Source organism: Phocoena sinus, chromosome 15, assembly GCF_008692025.1.
Source record: "Phocoena sinus isolate mPhoSin1 chromosome 15, mPhoSin1.pri, whole genome shotgun sequence".
In the NCBI taxonomy this organism is placed as follows: Eukaryota; Metazoa; Chordata; class Mammalia; order Artiodactyla; family Phocoenidae; genus Phocoena; species Phocoena sinus.
In genome coordinates, this window is record NC_045777.1 from 51,980,919 (window position 1) to 51,995,157 (window position 14,239).

The following is a 14,239-nucleotide window of genomic DNA, read 5'->3' on the forward strand; positions in this document are numbered from 1 at the left end:
CATAAATCGCAATACTAATTGCAGGCCCCCCTTTCGATCTCCTTCCTTCCTTCCTTCCTTCCTTCCTTCCTTCCTTCCTTCCTTCCTTCTTCCACAACGCTTTTTACAAAATCAATTTTCTTGAAATACAGTTGACATAGGATAAAAATTTCCCTTTGGAAATGTACATTTGCCATATACAAATATAACCACTGCCCCAATCGAGAAATGGAACATTTCCATAATCCAAAACATTCCCTCAGATAGCACAAACTATTGATATATAGCAAGGTATATAACTTTAAACAAACTATATAACTCGATCACTTATTATATCTATTTTATTATGTCTCCTCCATTGACCCTACAATATGGGTTCCTGGAGAGCAGGATCTTTATTTTGTTCACTGAGGTTCCCAAGTTCACAGTGTCGAGTAAATAGTAGCTATTGAACACACATTTGTTGAATAAATAAATTCCAGGGGACTTCACTGGCAGTGCAGTGGTTAAGACTCCGTGCTTCCACCTTCCACTGCAGGGGGCACAGGTTCGATCCCTGGTTTGGGGGGCAATGAGAAACTTAATTTTCAATCAATTAAAATTAGAGACAAGTCCCTAAGCAGTATCAGTATTTTGAAACGATTTGATAATATATATAAATAAATAAATAAATTCCAAAACATGAGAGAATCAAGTGGAAAGGGAGAAATTATCAAACCTTTAGAAAAAGGTAAAAGCAAATGCTATGAGTTGAATTATGTCCCCACCCCCCCACCCAAAGAAGTTTAAGTCCTAATCCCCAGTGCCTGTGAATGTGACCTTGTTTAGAAACAGGGTCTTTGCAGATGATTGAGTTAGGTGAAGTCATTAGGGTGGACACAACCGAAACGACAGGTGTCCTTTTAAAAAGGGGAAATCTGAACACGGAAATGCACATGGGGAGAACACTGTGTGCAGACAAAGCAGAGATCAGGGTAATGCATCTAGAAGCCAAGGAGAGAGGCCTGGAACAGATTCTCCCTCCCAGCCCTCAGAAGGAGCCCACCCAATCCACACCTTGATCTCAAACTTCTGGCTTCCAGAACTACCAGGAAAAATTTTCTGTTGTTTAAGCCACTCAGTTTGTGATACCTTGTTCAGCATCTCTGACAAACTAATACAGAAACTATCCAGTATTTATTCAAGTAAGTATGGGAAGAACTTGCTTAGGATAATTTTAAAAAACAGAGAAACTCAAATTGGAAAAGACCACTAGATGCAGCTGTGTAGGGAATTCCCTGGTGGTCCAGTGGTTAGGACTCTGTGCTTTCACTGCCAAGGACACGGGTTCAATCCCTGGTTGGGAAACTAAGATCCCACAAGCTGCGAGGTGCCGCCAAAAAATAAACAAACAAACAAACAAATAAATAAAGATTCAGATGTGTAAACACACACACCTATCATACACCTATTTTCCCAACCTCCTCCCCCACCAAATGTAAATAATAAAATATTTCCATCACATGTGGAACACTAGGGTTAATCTGAGTTCAATAAAAATGTTTCTTAAATCAGTAAGAAAAAGATGAACAAGATAATAGAAAAATGAAAGTGCAGCTGTTCTCAAGGTGTGTTCTGGTGGCCCCTGGGGGTTCCCAAAGACTTTTCAGAAGATCCATGATTATTTTCATAGTAATACTGAGACAATGTTTGCCTTTTTCACTGTGATGACTTTGCACTGATGATGCAGAAGCAATGGTAACTCTTAGTGTGAATCAAGGCAGTGACACCAAACTGACAGAATTTATTGCCAATGATAAAATTCTAAGTCTTCTGGCAAAAAGTACAATTTTGGAAAACTTGTATGCCACCTTTAGCTTCACAGCTTCCCAATATTGCCAGACTTTTGTGTTAAGATTGGTGGCAGTATTAATGAATGTTATACATTTTATTTATATTGTATAATGAGATGTGTCAACATTTGCAAGATCTGTATAAGTCAATGAACAAATATTTTCGAAAAGACCAACACATGATTTATGAAATCACATGAGGGTAAAAGAGCCTTTCAAAGTGCAAGACAGATCAATGGATTTTCATGTAATAGAACACAAAAAGCTCACTGATAACATCTCAGATTCCATGTTGCAACTAACCTTCAAAAAACTACCATGTTTTGAGTGTTGGTGTAGTATCAAAGAAGAATATCTACAATTATCTGAAAAGGATATTAAAATATTCCTTCCTTTTCCAGTTTTTTATATGTGAAGCTAAATTTTCTTCACGTACTTCAACCAAAGCAGCGTATCCCAATAGAGTGAAGGCAGACACAGATATGCGAACCCAGCTGCCTTTTCTCAAACGTGATATTAAATAGATTTTTTTCTTCTTTTTTTGGCCATACCACACGGGATCTTAGTTCCGCGACCAGGGATCGAATCCGTGTCCCCTGCGGTGGGAGTGAGGAGTCTTAACCATTGGACAACCAGGGAAGTCCCCAAACAGATTTTTTTTTTTAATGTAGAACATTGCCACTCTTCTCACTCATTTTTGGTTTGAAGATACAGTTATGCAGTGAATTTATTATTGTTATTTTAAATTCTCATGTTAAATTTCTGATATTGTAAACATTGATAGATGTAACCTACACAACCAAAAGCTCTTCAAGCTGCTCAATAATTTAAAGAGTATAATCACTCTTTAAAGGGGTCCTGAGACCAAAAAGCCTGAGAACCGCTGGACTACGGAATATAAATGTTGGAACCCACGACCCACAGGATAATACTCTGTGAATTCTAACAATGACTCCATGAGGTAAGTGATGTTATTATACCCATTTATCAGATGAGAAAACTGAGAGACAGGGAAGCAGTTGCTTGTCATACAGCAAGCTAACGCCAGAGCTGGGATTTGAACACAGGCATCTGACTCCAAGCTTGTGCACTTCCTTGGGGACAATCTGGCAACATGTTTAAAAAGCTCTTATGGACTTCCCTGGTGACACAGTGGTTAAGAATCCGCCTGCCAGTGCAGGGGACAAGGGTTTGATCCCTGGTTCGGGAAGATCCCATATGCTGCAACTAAGCCCGTGTGCCACAACTAGTGTGCTTGTGCTCTAGAGCTTGCGAGCCACAACTACTGAGCCCTCGTGCCACAACTACTGAAGCCCGCGTGCCTAGAGCCCATGTTCTGCAACAGGAGAAGCCACCGCAATGAGAAGCCCACGCACCACAACCAAGAGTAGCCCCCGCTCGCAACAACTAGAAAAAGCCCGCGCGCAACAACGAAGAACCAATGCAGACAAAAATGAATAAATAATTTTTTTAAAAACTTATCAAAAATAAAATAAAAAGCTCTTAAGACATTTGCCTTCTTTTACTATTTTTTGAAATTTCAAGAAAGGGAATAATCAGATGTCAGGAATTTAGATACAAAGATATTTATAACGTAATAAAATTAGAAACAACCAGTAGTTAGTGGATTATTAATAGATAATGGCAAATAAATTCATGAAGGCCTTTGAATGACTCTGAAGAATACCCAGGAAATGACCTGGCCCCTGGAGAAAGGATTGGAGTTCGGTGGAAGCCGTGGCTGCTGAACCGAGGGTGGTGATCAGGGATCTGCAGAGCCAGGGCGGCGGTGGCGGGGTGAGGCGGGGGAGGAGGGAGCTAGGAGCCTTTGTAGAGGCAGTTGCAGGTTCTGCTGATATTTGGACTTGAGGAGGAGGATACAGGAGAACGCGGGAGAACTGGAGGACACGGCGGATGCAGAAGATGCGGAGAACGTGGGAAATGCCTGAAGTCCAGGTCAGGCAGGCCTCATGGCACCTGGACCTGCACCTGCTGGGAGCCCAGGAGCAGCTTTAGAGCAAGAGAAAGAAAGGAGGAGAAGAAGAGGGGTGTCCGGGGAGTGACGTTTTCTAGAGAGCAGCAGCGTCTTCATTCTGCCAACGTTAGGACGCGCAGCTAAAAGAGTGGGGGCTCTAGCGGGGCGAAGGGGGACGGGCGGAGGGCTGCGGAGGGTCGCAGTGAGCGGAGGGCCCGGGGCGCCGTGCAGGAGGGGAGGCGGGTGAGAGGCAGGGCGGGTGTCAGCTCGGAGGATGCTGGGCCACTCTGATCGCCACACGCCAAGTGTCCAGGAAAGCAGCCCCCAGGCCCCGCAGCTCCCCGTGTGGGAGCAATCCCGGTCTCCACCGCCCAGGGTAGTCGGAGAATCAGTGTGCAGTGACTGTGAGTGCGGGCTGGACCGATGGGCGAAGGCCGGGATGATGGACGAGGTCTGCACCTGTGGCGGGGGAGGGTGGGGGAGCACCAATAACGAGGGAGGGGCCAATGGCGAGGGCTGGACCGAGGGTCGGGGAGGGACCAATGGCAAAAATGCTGCGTCCTCAGGGATGCTGGGCGGAGCGGAATCAGTAGATTTGATGAGCATACTGAAAGTTCTTCCCTCTGCTCGCTCACAAGAACGACGGAGACGATCGAGGCCTTTAAACAAATGCTGTGACTTCCTCTGCGTGGAGCCAAGGTCAAACACTGGGGGAGGTCGGGTGGTCTCAGTTAAACCCACCCACCTTGTCCTGGGAGAGCCCCGCCCAAAACTCGAAGTCTGGCCACTGGAAGGCTGAACCCCGCCCCCCGGGGGCCACCGCCCAATAACGGCATGGTCCTGCCCCCTCGCGAGCCCTGGCTCCGCCCCCGCACGGGATTGGTCAGGCCGCCAGTTCTGCCCCGCGAGGGGAAGACCCGGAGAAATCGAGCTAGCTCAAGGAATGGGCCCCCCACAAGCCCTGCTGCGCATGCTCGCTCCGTGACCCCAGCTTGAGGTGACTGCCCGAACCCAGACGGGGGCCCCAGGCACGGAGGCTGAGGGACCTGCCGCGGCTCGGTCTCCGGAGAGGGAGGGCCCCGCTGCCGTCGCCGACCGGCCGGTGCCCGGTGAGGACGGGCCCCAGCGGATCGGGGAGGGTCTCGGGTCCCTGCCGGGCTCCTCTGGGGATCCCCAAGGGCTACTGATGCTGGGGGGTGCCCCCCAGCTCTGCATCCCAGTGCTCAGGCCGCCTCCTTGTCCTTCACCAGCGATTCAGCTCTTCTCCTCGCTCGTCCTTCCCCCACCCACCCTACCCCAGGACTGAGCCCTCACACCCCAAGTCAGGGAGCCCCACATTGGTCTGCCTTTCCTTGACCGTGTCCGCCCCGCCCAGTACTGCCCCCGCCCTGCACCCATCCCCAGTCCCGTCCCATCCTTGTGGCTCTAGAGATGCTCGCAGGGGTGGCAGTTGGAGGTCTGAGATGTTGGGGCGGGGGAGGCACTCCGGAGGCTTAGGAGGTGGCGGTAATGATGCGAGAGGAGAGAGGCGGGGAGCAGGGGCCATTTGGGCGCAGCATAGACAGGTCTTAGGACAAATTGCAGTGGGTAAGGAGGAGTAAAAGTAACTAAGATTCCAAGCCATGGTGATTAGGGTAAAGAGGTGCCATTACATGAAATTCCCACTTTGGGGAAGCTGTTCCCTGCACACTATAGAGTAGCAGTTCTTGACCCATTCTGGGTCTTACTGCTGCTTTGAAAATCTCTCTGTAAGGATGTGTACCTGCATATCTAAGTGGGTCCATCATCCCACGAGCAGCCCTCCAAGAACCACATGGGACAGCAATTATAGAAGGGGCATCTGTCAGTATCACTGGTAACTTGAAGACTTCACCCTTGCCTGCCTGCCTGCTCTTGAGAGCCCCTGCGAAGTTCACCACTACTCCCATTACATAGGTGAAACCAGCCCAGAGAGTGTAAGGGGTTGGCCTCTTAGCTGAGAATGCAGGTGTTGGTGGACATTGATCGTATTTCTCTCCCATACATATGAAGGTAATGGTAATTCTGTTAATCCATCATCAGTTTCCAGGCAATGATCCTGGCTTTCTTTTTTTTTTTTTTTTTTTTGGCCACGCCATTTGTGGGATTTTAGTTCCCCAATCAGGGATCGAACCTGCGCCCTCGGCAGTGAGAGCAGGGAGTTCTAACCACTGGACCGCCAGGTAATTCCCATGATCCTGGCTTTCAGAACCTCACCATCAAGGGATTGGACCTCGTATTAGTTACCTACTGCTGCCATAACAAATTACCACAAATTTAGTGGATTAAAACAACACAGCTTGGGCTTGCCTGGTGGCGCAGTGGTTGAGAGTCCGCCTGCCGATGCAGGGGACACGGGTTCGTGCCCCAGTCCGGGAAGATCCCACATGCCGCGGAGCGGCTGGGCCCGTGAGCCATGGCCGCTGGGGCTGCGCATCCGGGGCCTGTGCTCCGCAACGGGAGAGGCCACAACAGTAAGAGGCCCGCGTACCGCAAAAAAAAAAAAAAAAAAAAAAAAACAACACAGCTTTGTAAAAGTCATGCAGTGCTGGAGGTCAGAGGTCTGACATGGGCCTCACTGGGTTAAAATCAAGGTGTGGGCAGGGCTGTAACCCTTCCAGGGGACTCTAGGAGAGACAGTCTGTTTCTTTGTCTTTTCTAGAGGCCTCCAGCATTCCTTGGCTCATATCCCCCTCCCTCCACCTTCAATGCCAGCAACATCGAATCTCTCCTCTCGCTGACCCTGCCTCCATCATCACACCACTTTTTCTGACTCTTCTACCTGCGTTTCCTGCTTTTTAGGATCGTTGTGATTGTGATGGAACCACCTGGACAATCCAAGATACTCTCCTAGTTTAGTAACCTTCACGCCATCTGCAAACTTAATTCCCCCTTTGCCATGTAAGGTAACATATTTACAGGTTCCAGGGATCAGGACCTAGACAGCTTTAGCGATGGGCAGCGGGGAGGCATTATTCTGCCTCCCAAGGTGTCTAAGAGGCTCCTGCCAGTTCTTAACATTGTGTGGTTTGGGGTTTACACTGAGCCATCTTACAATATCATGACAGCTGGCTAGGGTAAATGGGTGACTGGAGACCCATAGCAATATCAAACCATCCGACTGGGGATGCAGGTGGAGGGTGTAAAGTGAGTGAAGTAAGGTAAACTATTAAGCCTTTTGATCTTTTTAATTCATTTCTGCTTCACTTCTAAAAATTCTGTTAATTCAATGAACTTTTATTGAGTAAAAAGTTAATTTTCAAAATAGATGTTTTAGGCTTAAAATAGCTGCCTGTCAACTCTTCCATTCACATCTCAAAAATAAATTGCTAGAAGGTTAGGGATGAATCCAGAAAAGAGACTGATCCAGCCTGAGGAACTGTCCACCCCTGTACGTGGAGTGGTGGAAAAACAGTTCAGCTATGAACTAGAAATTAGAAACTTCTTAAACAGAGGGCCCATGGCATCATCCATTTTTCACAAAGTATCAGAATCAAATAGGGTACTGGTAAAAAAAAAAAAAAATGTAGATTCTCAGATCCCTCTCCAGACCCACTGAGAAAGAAGTCTGGGGGTGGAGGAGTCCAGAACTGTGCATTTTTAACAAGAATTCTGGGTGATTCTTAAGTATCATGAAGTGGGGAAACCACTGATTATAGACTTAATTTCTCTTTTCTCAATACATAAGTTTTATTGAGATAATTTACATACCATGCAATTCACTCACTCACAATGTACAATTCAATGGCTTTTAGGAAATTCACCAAGTTGTGCAGCCATCACCACAATCAGTTTTAGAACTTTTTCATCACCCCAGAAACCCCATACATACTAGAATTCACTCCTCACTCTTCTGGTCCCCATCCCTCCCACCCCCAGCCCTAGACAATCACAAATCTACTTTCTGTCTCTATGGATTTTTCTACTCTATAGATTTTCTATAGACTCCAGGTCATTTTATAGAAATGGAGTGTATAATATGTGATCTTTCATGACTGGCTTCTTTCACTTAGCTAATTTTTCCAAGGTTCACCCATGTCGTGGCATGAATTTTTTTAATTATCAAATAATATTCCATTGTGTGGATACATCACATTTATTCATTTATCTGTTGATAGATATTTGGGCTGTTTCACTTTTTGGCATCTATGAATAATGCTGCTGCAAATATTCATGTACAAGTTTTTATGTAGACATCAGTTTCCATTTCTCTTGGGGATACACTTAGGAGTGGAATTGCTGGATCATATGGTAATTCTATGTTTAACCTTTTGAGAAATCATCAGACTGTTTTCCAAAGTGGCTGCACTATTTACATCCCCACCAGCAGGGTATAAGGGTTCCATTTTCTCCTCATCCTCACCAACACTTGTTATTGTCTGGTTTTTTTGTTTTGTTTTATTAGATCCATTCTAGTAGTGTGAAATAGTATCTCATTATAGTTTGATCTGCATTTCCCTCATGACTAATGATGTTGAACATCTTGTGCTTACTGGCCACTTGTATATTTTCTTTGGAGAAAGGCCTATTCAGATCCTTTGCCCATTTTAAAAATTGAGTTATTTGTCTTTTTATTACTGAGTTATGTGTTCTTTATAAATTCTAGATACAAGTCCCTTATCAGATGTATGATCTGCAAAAATGTTCTCCCATCCTATGGGCTGCCTTTTAATTCTCTTGATGGTGTCCTTTGACTCAAAAAAGTTTTAAATTTTGATGAAGTCAAATTTTTGTGTTTCTTTTTTGGTTACCTGTACTTTTAGTGTCGTACTGAAGAAAGCTTTGCCTAATCCAAGGTCAGGAAGATTTACTCGTTTCTTATTTTTTTTAAGAGTTTTATCACTAGCTCTCATAATTAAGTCTATGGTCATTTAGAGTTAATTATTTTTATGATGTGAGAAAGGGGTCCAACCACCTGGAGTTTCATCCCTGGACCACAGGTGTGGGCTGCTGGCCAGGGTTGTACACCAGGCCAGTCAGGGTGTGGGGGCAGGGTCCTGTGGGTGGGACTTCCCACCATAACCCTTTCCTGCCCAGAGTGGTTCTCTGGGTCGGGGGGGGGGGGGTAGGCAGTGTCTTTTCTGCTGGGCCCCATGTCCCCCCAGGTCCCAGGTACCACCATGTTGCCTGCCCTGTGGGGCAGGATGGGCAGAGCTGGGAAGGACCACATGGGAGGAGTAGGGGTTAGCTTATCCAGGGGCTGGACCAGGGACAGGAGGGATAATGAGACATCAATCCCAGGGGTGCCTGTGGTCAGGTGACTTGCTACCAGGAAGCATTTACCTGAGGCTACACCCCCTGGAGGTGGGGGTCCTCCTCTGTCGCAGTTGGGAGGTCTCTGCTTTCGTGTCTAGTTGTCAGGTCTCTGCTTTCATGTCTAGTTGACTGAGAAGGGGAGCTTGCAGGGGGCAAGGCACCCCAACCATGCACTGGCCTTGCACCTCAGGCTCCTCTCATGGATGAAGGGGTCTTCGAAGACTTTGAGGTGCAGAGCATGGACACCTCAAGCCATGTGCATTGGAGGGGCCCAGAGAAACACAACTAAAAGCCAGGTTGGAGAAACAGGTCTAGGGGGCCAAGTAAGAGTATACGGGCCTCGGTGCTGCCTGAGTCCTGGACAGGGAGGGTGAGATGTCTGCCAAGGCGGCAATCTTGTTTCTGGGCTAAACTGGAAACTGAGAAAGACCCCGCCATCTGCCCACCACCCAATCACCCCCGACAGACAAAACAGCTAGCCCACACTGATGCCCCAGAGCCCCGGTCTCCAGGCCAGCGCTGCCCGTCATCCATTTTTTTTTCTTTTTTTTTTTTTTTTTGGCCATGCCATGTGGCTTGTGGGATCCTAGTTCCCTGACCAGACATTGAACCCGGGCCCCCGGCAGTGAAAGTACAGAGTCCTAATCATTGGACCACCAGGGAATTCCCTGTCATCCATCCTTTCTGCTTCTCCAGACCAGAAGCCAGAGAGCCCTCAGTGACCACGGATTCTCTGGACACCTCCACAGCCCTGTACCCACTCAGCTGAGGCAGAGCCAGCACCAGCTCAGACACAAGGTCACTGCCCTCGTGGGGTCCTAGTGTCCCCTAGCACTGGGTGCCCTGGGGCCTCTGGCCTGGGATGGGGGCCGGATCTAGTTGTAAATCTGGAGAGCTCTGCCTCCCAGGGCCCAGCCCATGTTCCTGGTGACACAGTGTCAGGGTGAAGGGCACCGGGCATTCTGGGAGTATCAGTGACCTGAGCTCATGTCCCCAAAGTACTTTTCCCTGAAGTCTGGTGCTCAGGAAGATGGGTGTCCATCATCCTGGACAAGGTACCCCAGGTGCTGTACGGGCGGGCTCTGGACCCACCTCGACTGGACTCTCAGCTCTGCCTTCATGGCTGCATGCCTCAGTGTCCTCATCTGTAACCTGGGTCAATGAGAAAGATCAACTTTCAATAACATGGTGGGGGGGGGGGGGCTGAAGGTTAAGTGGAAAAACCTGTAGAAGCACTTCACCCCGTGCTCAGCACCTGTGGGCCTGGATTCCTAGTAACTCAGCTGTCAGCACCTTGGTCACCCCAGTAACCCCTTGAGAGCCCTATTTTGGGCACATTTTGTAGATGGGAAAGTGAGGTTTGGCTGGGGGAGGTGACGGACCCAAGGCTACCAAGAGAGCAGAAGCACCAGCCCAGGGTTCTCTGGCTCCATTCAGGTCCTTTCCTGGGGGCACTGAGGCAGCCCCATCTGCCCCAGCCTCCAGCCCAGATTCTTCCTGAACCCAGGTCCAAGGGCACCTCCACTGATGGGATTTTGCCTCCTGCCTTAGGACGGAGCCCTTGAACTGCTGGGTTCCTTCCAGGGAGGTGGAGGAGAAGTCCATCTGCTGGGGCCTGAGCGTGGCCTGGGGGCCAGGCCATCGGTCCCGGAATGCCCCTGCCCGAGCCCAGTGAGCAGGAGGGCGAGAGCGTGAAGGCCGGTCAGGAGCCCTCCCCTGAGTCCCCTGAGCCGGGCACAGATGTCGTCCCCGCAGCCCCCAGGAAGCCCAGAAAGTTCTCCAAACTGGTGCTGCTGACGGCCTCCAAGGACAGTGCCAAAGTGGCGGGGGCCAAGCGCAAAGGAGTGCACTGCATCATGTCCCTGGGGGTGCCCGGCCCCGCCACCCTTGCCAAAGCCCTCCTCAAGATCCATCCCGAGGCTCAGCGGGCCATCGAGGCCGCCCCCCAGGAGCCTGAGCAAAAACGCAGCAAGCTGGACACAGGTGAGGCCCCAGCCCAGCGAGCAGGGCGGGAGCAAGACCTTCCTGGGGCCGAAGTCCCCTGTCACCTGGGCAGCCAGGGGGACAGCAAGCTTGGCTGGCTCAGGGGAGTATGTGTGTGCTGTGAACATTTCTGCGTGCATCTGTCTACATTATCTCAGTGTGAATCTCTGCGTGTCTATAGGCCTCCGTGTGTGTGTGTGCGTGTGTGCGTGTGTGTGTGTGTGTGTGTTTCTCTAAGGTTCTGTCTCCCTATGTGTGTATTTGCCTAGGAGAGTAAGTTTGTGTGGGTTCTTACATGTCTGTGTTCCTGGGCCTATTTCTCTCCGTGTCTACTCTTATGTGTTTTTCATGAGATAGGGGCATCCCCAGCCACAAGCCTAGAGTTCTCAGGGGACCTGAGGGACCCCTCAGGCTCCATCGCCTGCTGGAGTCAGGGACCCCAGAGCCTGGAGGCCCCTCTGCAGTGGGCCTGGCTCACCCTTGAGCCCTTCCACCAGCCTGTTCTGCTCCAAGTGCCTCCTCATGTCCACCTGCCTCTGCCCAGTGCAGAGAGGGTTCTGTCCTCAGTATCTGTGTGGAGGCAGGGCTCAGAAGGGCCAAGTCACCACCCTGAGACCACCAGCTAGCTCACTGCCAAGGATGGGGGGGCCCCCTCTGGCTCAGAGCCCATTCTTCCAGCTGAGCTGGATGGGACAGGCCATTTCTATCCCAACTGAGACCTCTGCTCACTTCTCAGATCAGGCAGGCTCTGGGGCCATATGGACCCCACCCCATATGGCACCTTTGTGAGAATCAGGACAAAGTCATCCTTCCTCAGATGGAGAGATGAAGAGCGGAACAAGGGCTGCAGCTTGGCCCCATGGGCTCCCCTGGGCAGGTGCTCATGGGCAGTCAACACCTCTCAACCTGCCTCTCTGTCTTTACCTCCAGACCTGTCCACAGCCCTCCCCACCTCCTGCCCCGTCCTGGGCCAGGCAGCGGGGACGGAGCAGCAGCTTCCTGATGCTCAGCCCAGATTTGGCCCAAAGTTTCCTGGAAACAGCCTCTGTGTCCCTGGGCCAGTGGCCTTTGGGAGCATGTCTCTGGAGTCAGCAATCCCTGCCCCTGCTCTGGCAGCTGGGACCCCCAGGTTTGCCCCCCACCCCTTCCCCCTTTTCCTTTGACAACAGCCTGACCCATCCCCTTCTCTTCCAGACGGAAAAGAAGATGGAAGGTTGGCAGGACAGCCTGCCCCCAGTCCCTTGGTGGATGGGGAGGAGTCCACCATGGGCCCCATCGTGTCCAGGGAGGACCCGTAGCCCTGACAACTGAGGGTGCATCCTGGCTGGGTCAGTGAACTTGGCTGCAACTTCTACACGTTCCACTGGGCTTCTGCCTGCGGCCCAGCCGCTGACTGATTTTCACTTTCAACATTGTAATCTTTTTCTGATCAAGCATAATTTACTTTTGTAAGCAGAAAAAAAAAATTAAAAAGAGAATAAAAGAAGCTGTACACTAGATCCCACCACGGGTAAGTTTTTAAAATTCCATGATTCTGGGTCCTTTGAGGTCCCAGCTCCAATCCCCACCCCCCTGCTCCTGGGCCTCCCCAACCCCCACCAGCCCTTACCTGGCCCTGCTCCAGGGCTTCCTGGCCTGGATCATCTCTCAGGCCCAGGAGGGCTCTCCAGCGGCCTCCATCCCCCAGGGCCTCCTCAGCCTGGAAAACCCGACCACTGACTCAGAGACTAGGTGGAGTCTCTGAGGTTTCCACTTTCTGCTGCCTTTGGTGTCCAGCCCTGAACCCCTGGGAAGCCAATCCTGCCCCTCCCTGGCTCTCCTTCCAGGGCCAGTTCCCAGGAGGCCTCAGCCTGCTTCTTCCTGCTGGACCCTCATAAAGGCCACCTCCTCCAGGGAGCCACACAGGACTGACAGCCCCTGTGCACAGGGGCCCTGATGTCCACAGCAGCCCAAGGTTCTGCTGAGGAGGTGAACCTGCGGTGTGAGGGGGCACGCCTGACAGAAGTGTATTGTGCCCCTGCCATGTTCCTTCTGGGTGGTTTGGGGGCTGAGGGAGATTCCTGGGAGCCTGAGCCCCTCCTCAGGTCCCCTGGGTGCTGCCCTGCTGGAGGGAAAGATGAAGAAACACTGTTCCCCTCCTTCAACCATAAGTCGGGGTCCCCTGAGAAAAGGCATCGGCCTCAAGTCGCTTCAGCCCACGTGGTCCTCATCATTTGAAAACTGCCTTTGGGCGAAAGGAAATGGATTATTTTTTAAAAGTAGAGTTTAGAGGACTTATGTTTTCAAACATTTTCCAAATTTAATCAGTATCTGTTGACTCCCTCTTGGGAAAAGTGAGTTACGCAGCACATCCGCAGCACCCAACTCTCCATTTTGCTGTTATTTTTACAGCATGGTTGTCTGTAACAATTATATTCTGTAACCATAACTTGAAAAGTTGTTTTGTCTGAATTCTATATTTAAATAGATTCCCATCCCCCACAAGATTTCTCCTTTCCTGAGGCTCTGAGTCATCCTGGAGGGCTGGTTCTGTCAGTTGAGGAGACCGCCTGAGGGCTTGCTCTGGTTTAACATTTGGTGGTGGAGGAGGCATGGAGTAGAGGAGGTGGGGAGAGGGGCTGGCCAGCCTCGACCCCTGCCACTCATCCTGGACTCCAGGCAGTCCTGGCCTGGGCAGGGTCACCGCTGCGTCCACTCCCCTGTATTTTGCTGTGGCACCATCGACCCCTTCTGCAGCTGCCATGGGAGCCTGGGGCGGGGGTGGCACTTGGGTCCCCAGTGAGGGGGCCTGGTTGACTAGGTGGCCCCTGGAGGCTGGGTGGGGGCACAGGAAGGGTGCACCTCCGTCCGGGGGCTCAAGCGGCCTGTGGTGCCCGTCATTTGCCAGGAGGGTGGGAAGCCACTGCCAAGCCAGGCAGGGAGCTCATACACTGGATCCAGAGGTGTTAAGCTTTTCTTATTTTTTAAATTTTGAAACATTTCAAACTCCCATAAAAGTTGAAGGAACATGCAGGCAACACCACATATCCCTCACCTAGATTCACCCTCCCTCTCCCTCCTAGTCCTGCCGCTTTCTTGCCTCATCACTTCTTGAGGACCTTAATGTCTGCCCAGAGCAGGGTACACAGGACCTAGTGGTAAACAGGTCACAACCCCAGCCTCCCAGAGGTAGACAGGAGACACAGGACTTCCTGCT

General features: G+C 50.3%; 1 protein-coding gene across 3 annotated transcripts; it reads left to right on the plus strand.

Annotated features, from left to right (window-relative positions):
* The first annotated feature begins 4,675 nt into the window (after positions 1-4,675).
* Positions 4,676-12,542, plus strand: FLYWCH2 (FLYWCH family member 2). Of its 3 annotated transcripts, none has more exons than XM_032607074.1 (4): positions 4,676-4,895; positions 9,757-9,858; positions 10,612-11,043; positions 12,238-12,542. In XM_032607074.1, exons 3-4 carry the CDS (start codon positions 10,713-10,715, stop codon positions 12,339-12,341), a joined length of 435 nt encoding a protein of 144 aa, XP_032462965.1. In that variant the 5' UTR covers positions 4,676-4,895; positions 9,757-9,858; positions 10,612-10,712; the 3' UTR covers positions 12,342-12,542. The 3 variants fall into 3 exon arrangements, with proteins under 3 accessions (XP_032462965.1, XP_032462963.1, XP_032462966.1); XM_032607075.1 differs by having other exon boundaries at positions 4,703-4,783; XM_032607072.1 differs by lacking the exon at positions 9,757-9,858 and having other exon boundaries at positions 4,677-4,895.
* The last annotated feature ends 1,697 nt before the right edge of the window (positions 12,543-14,239 follow it).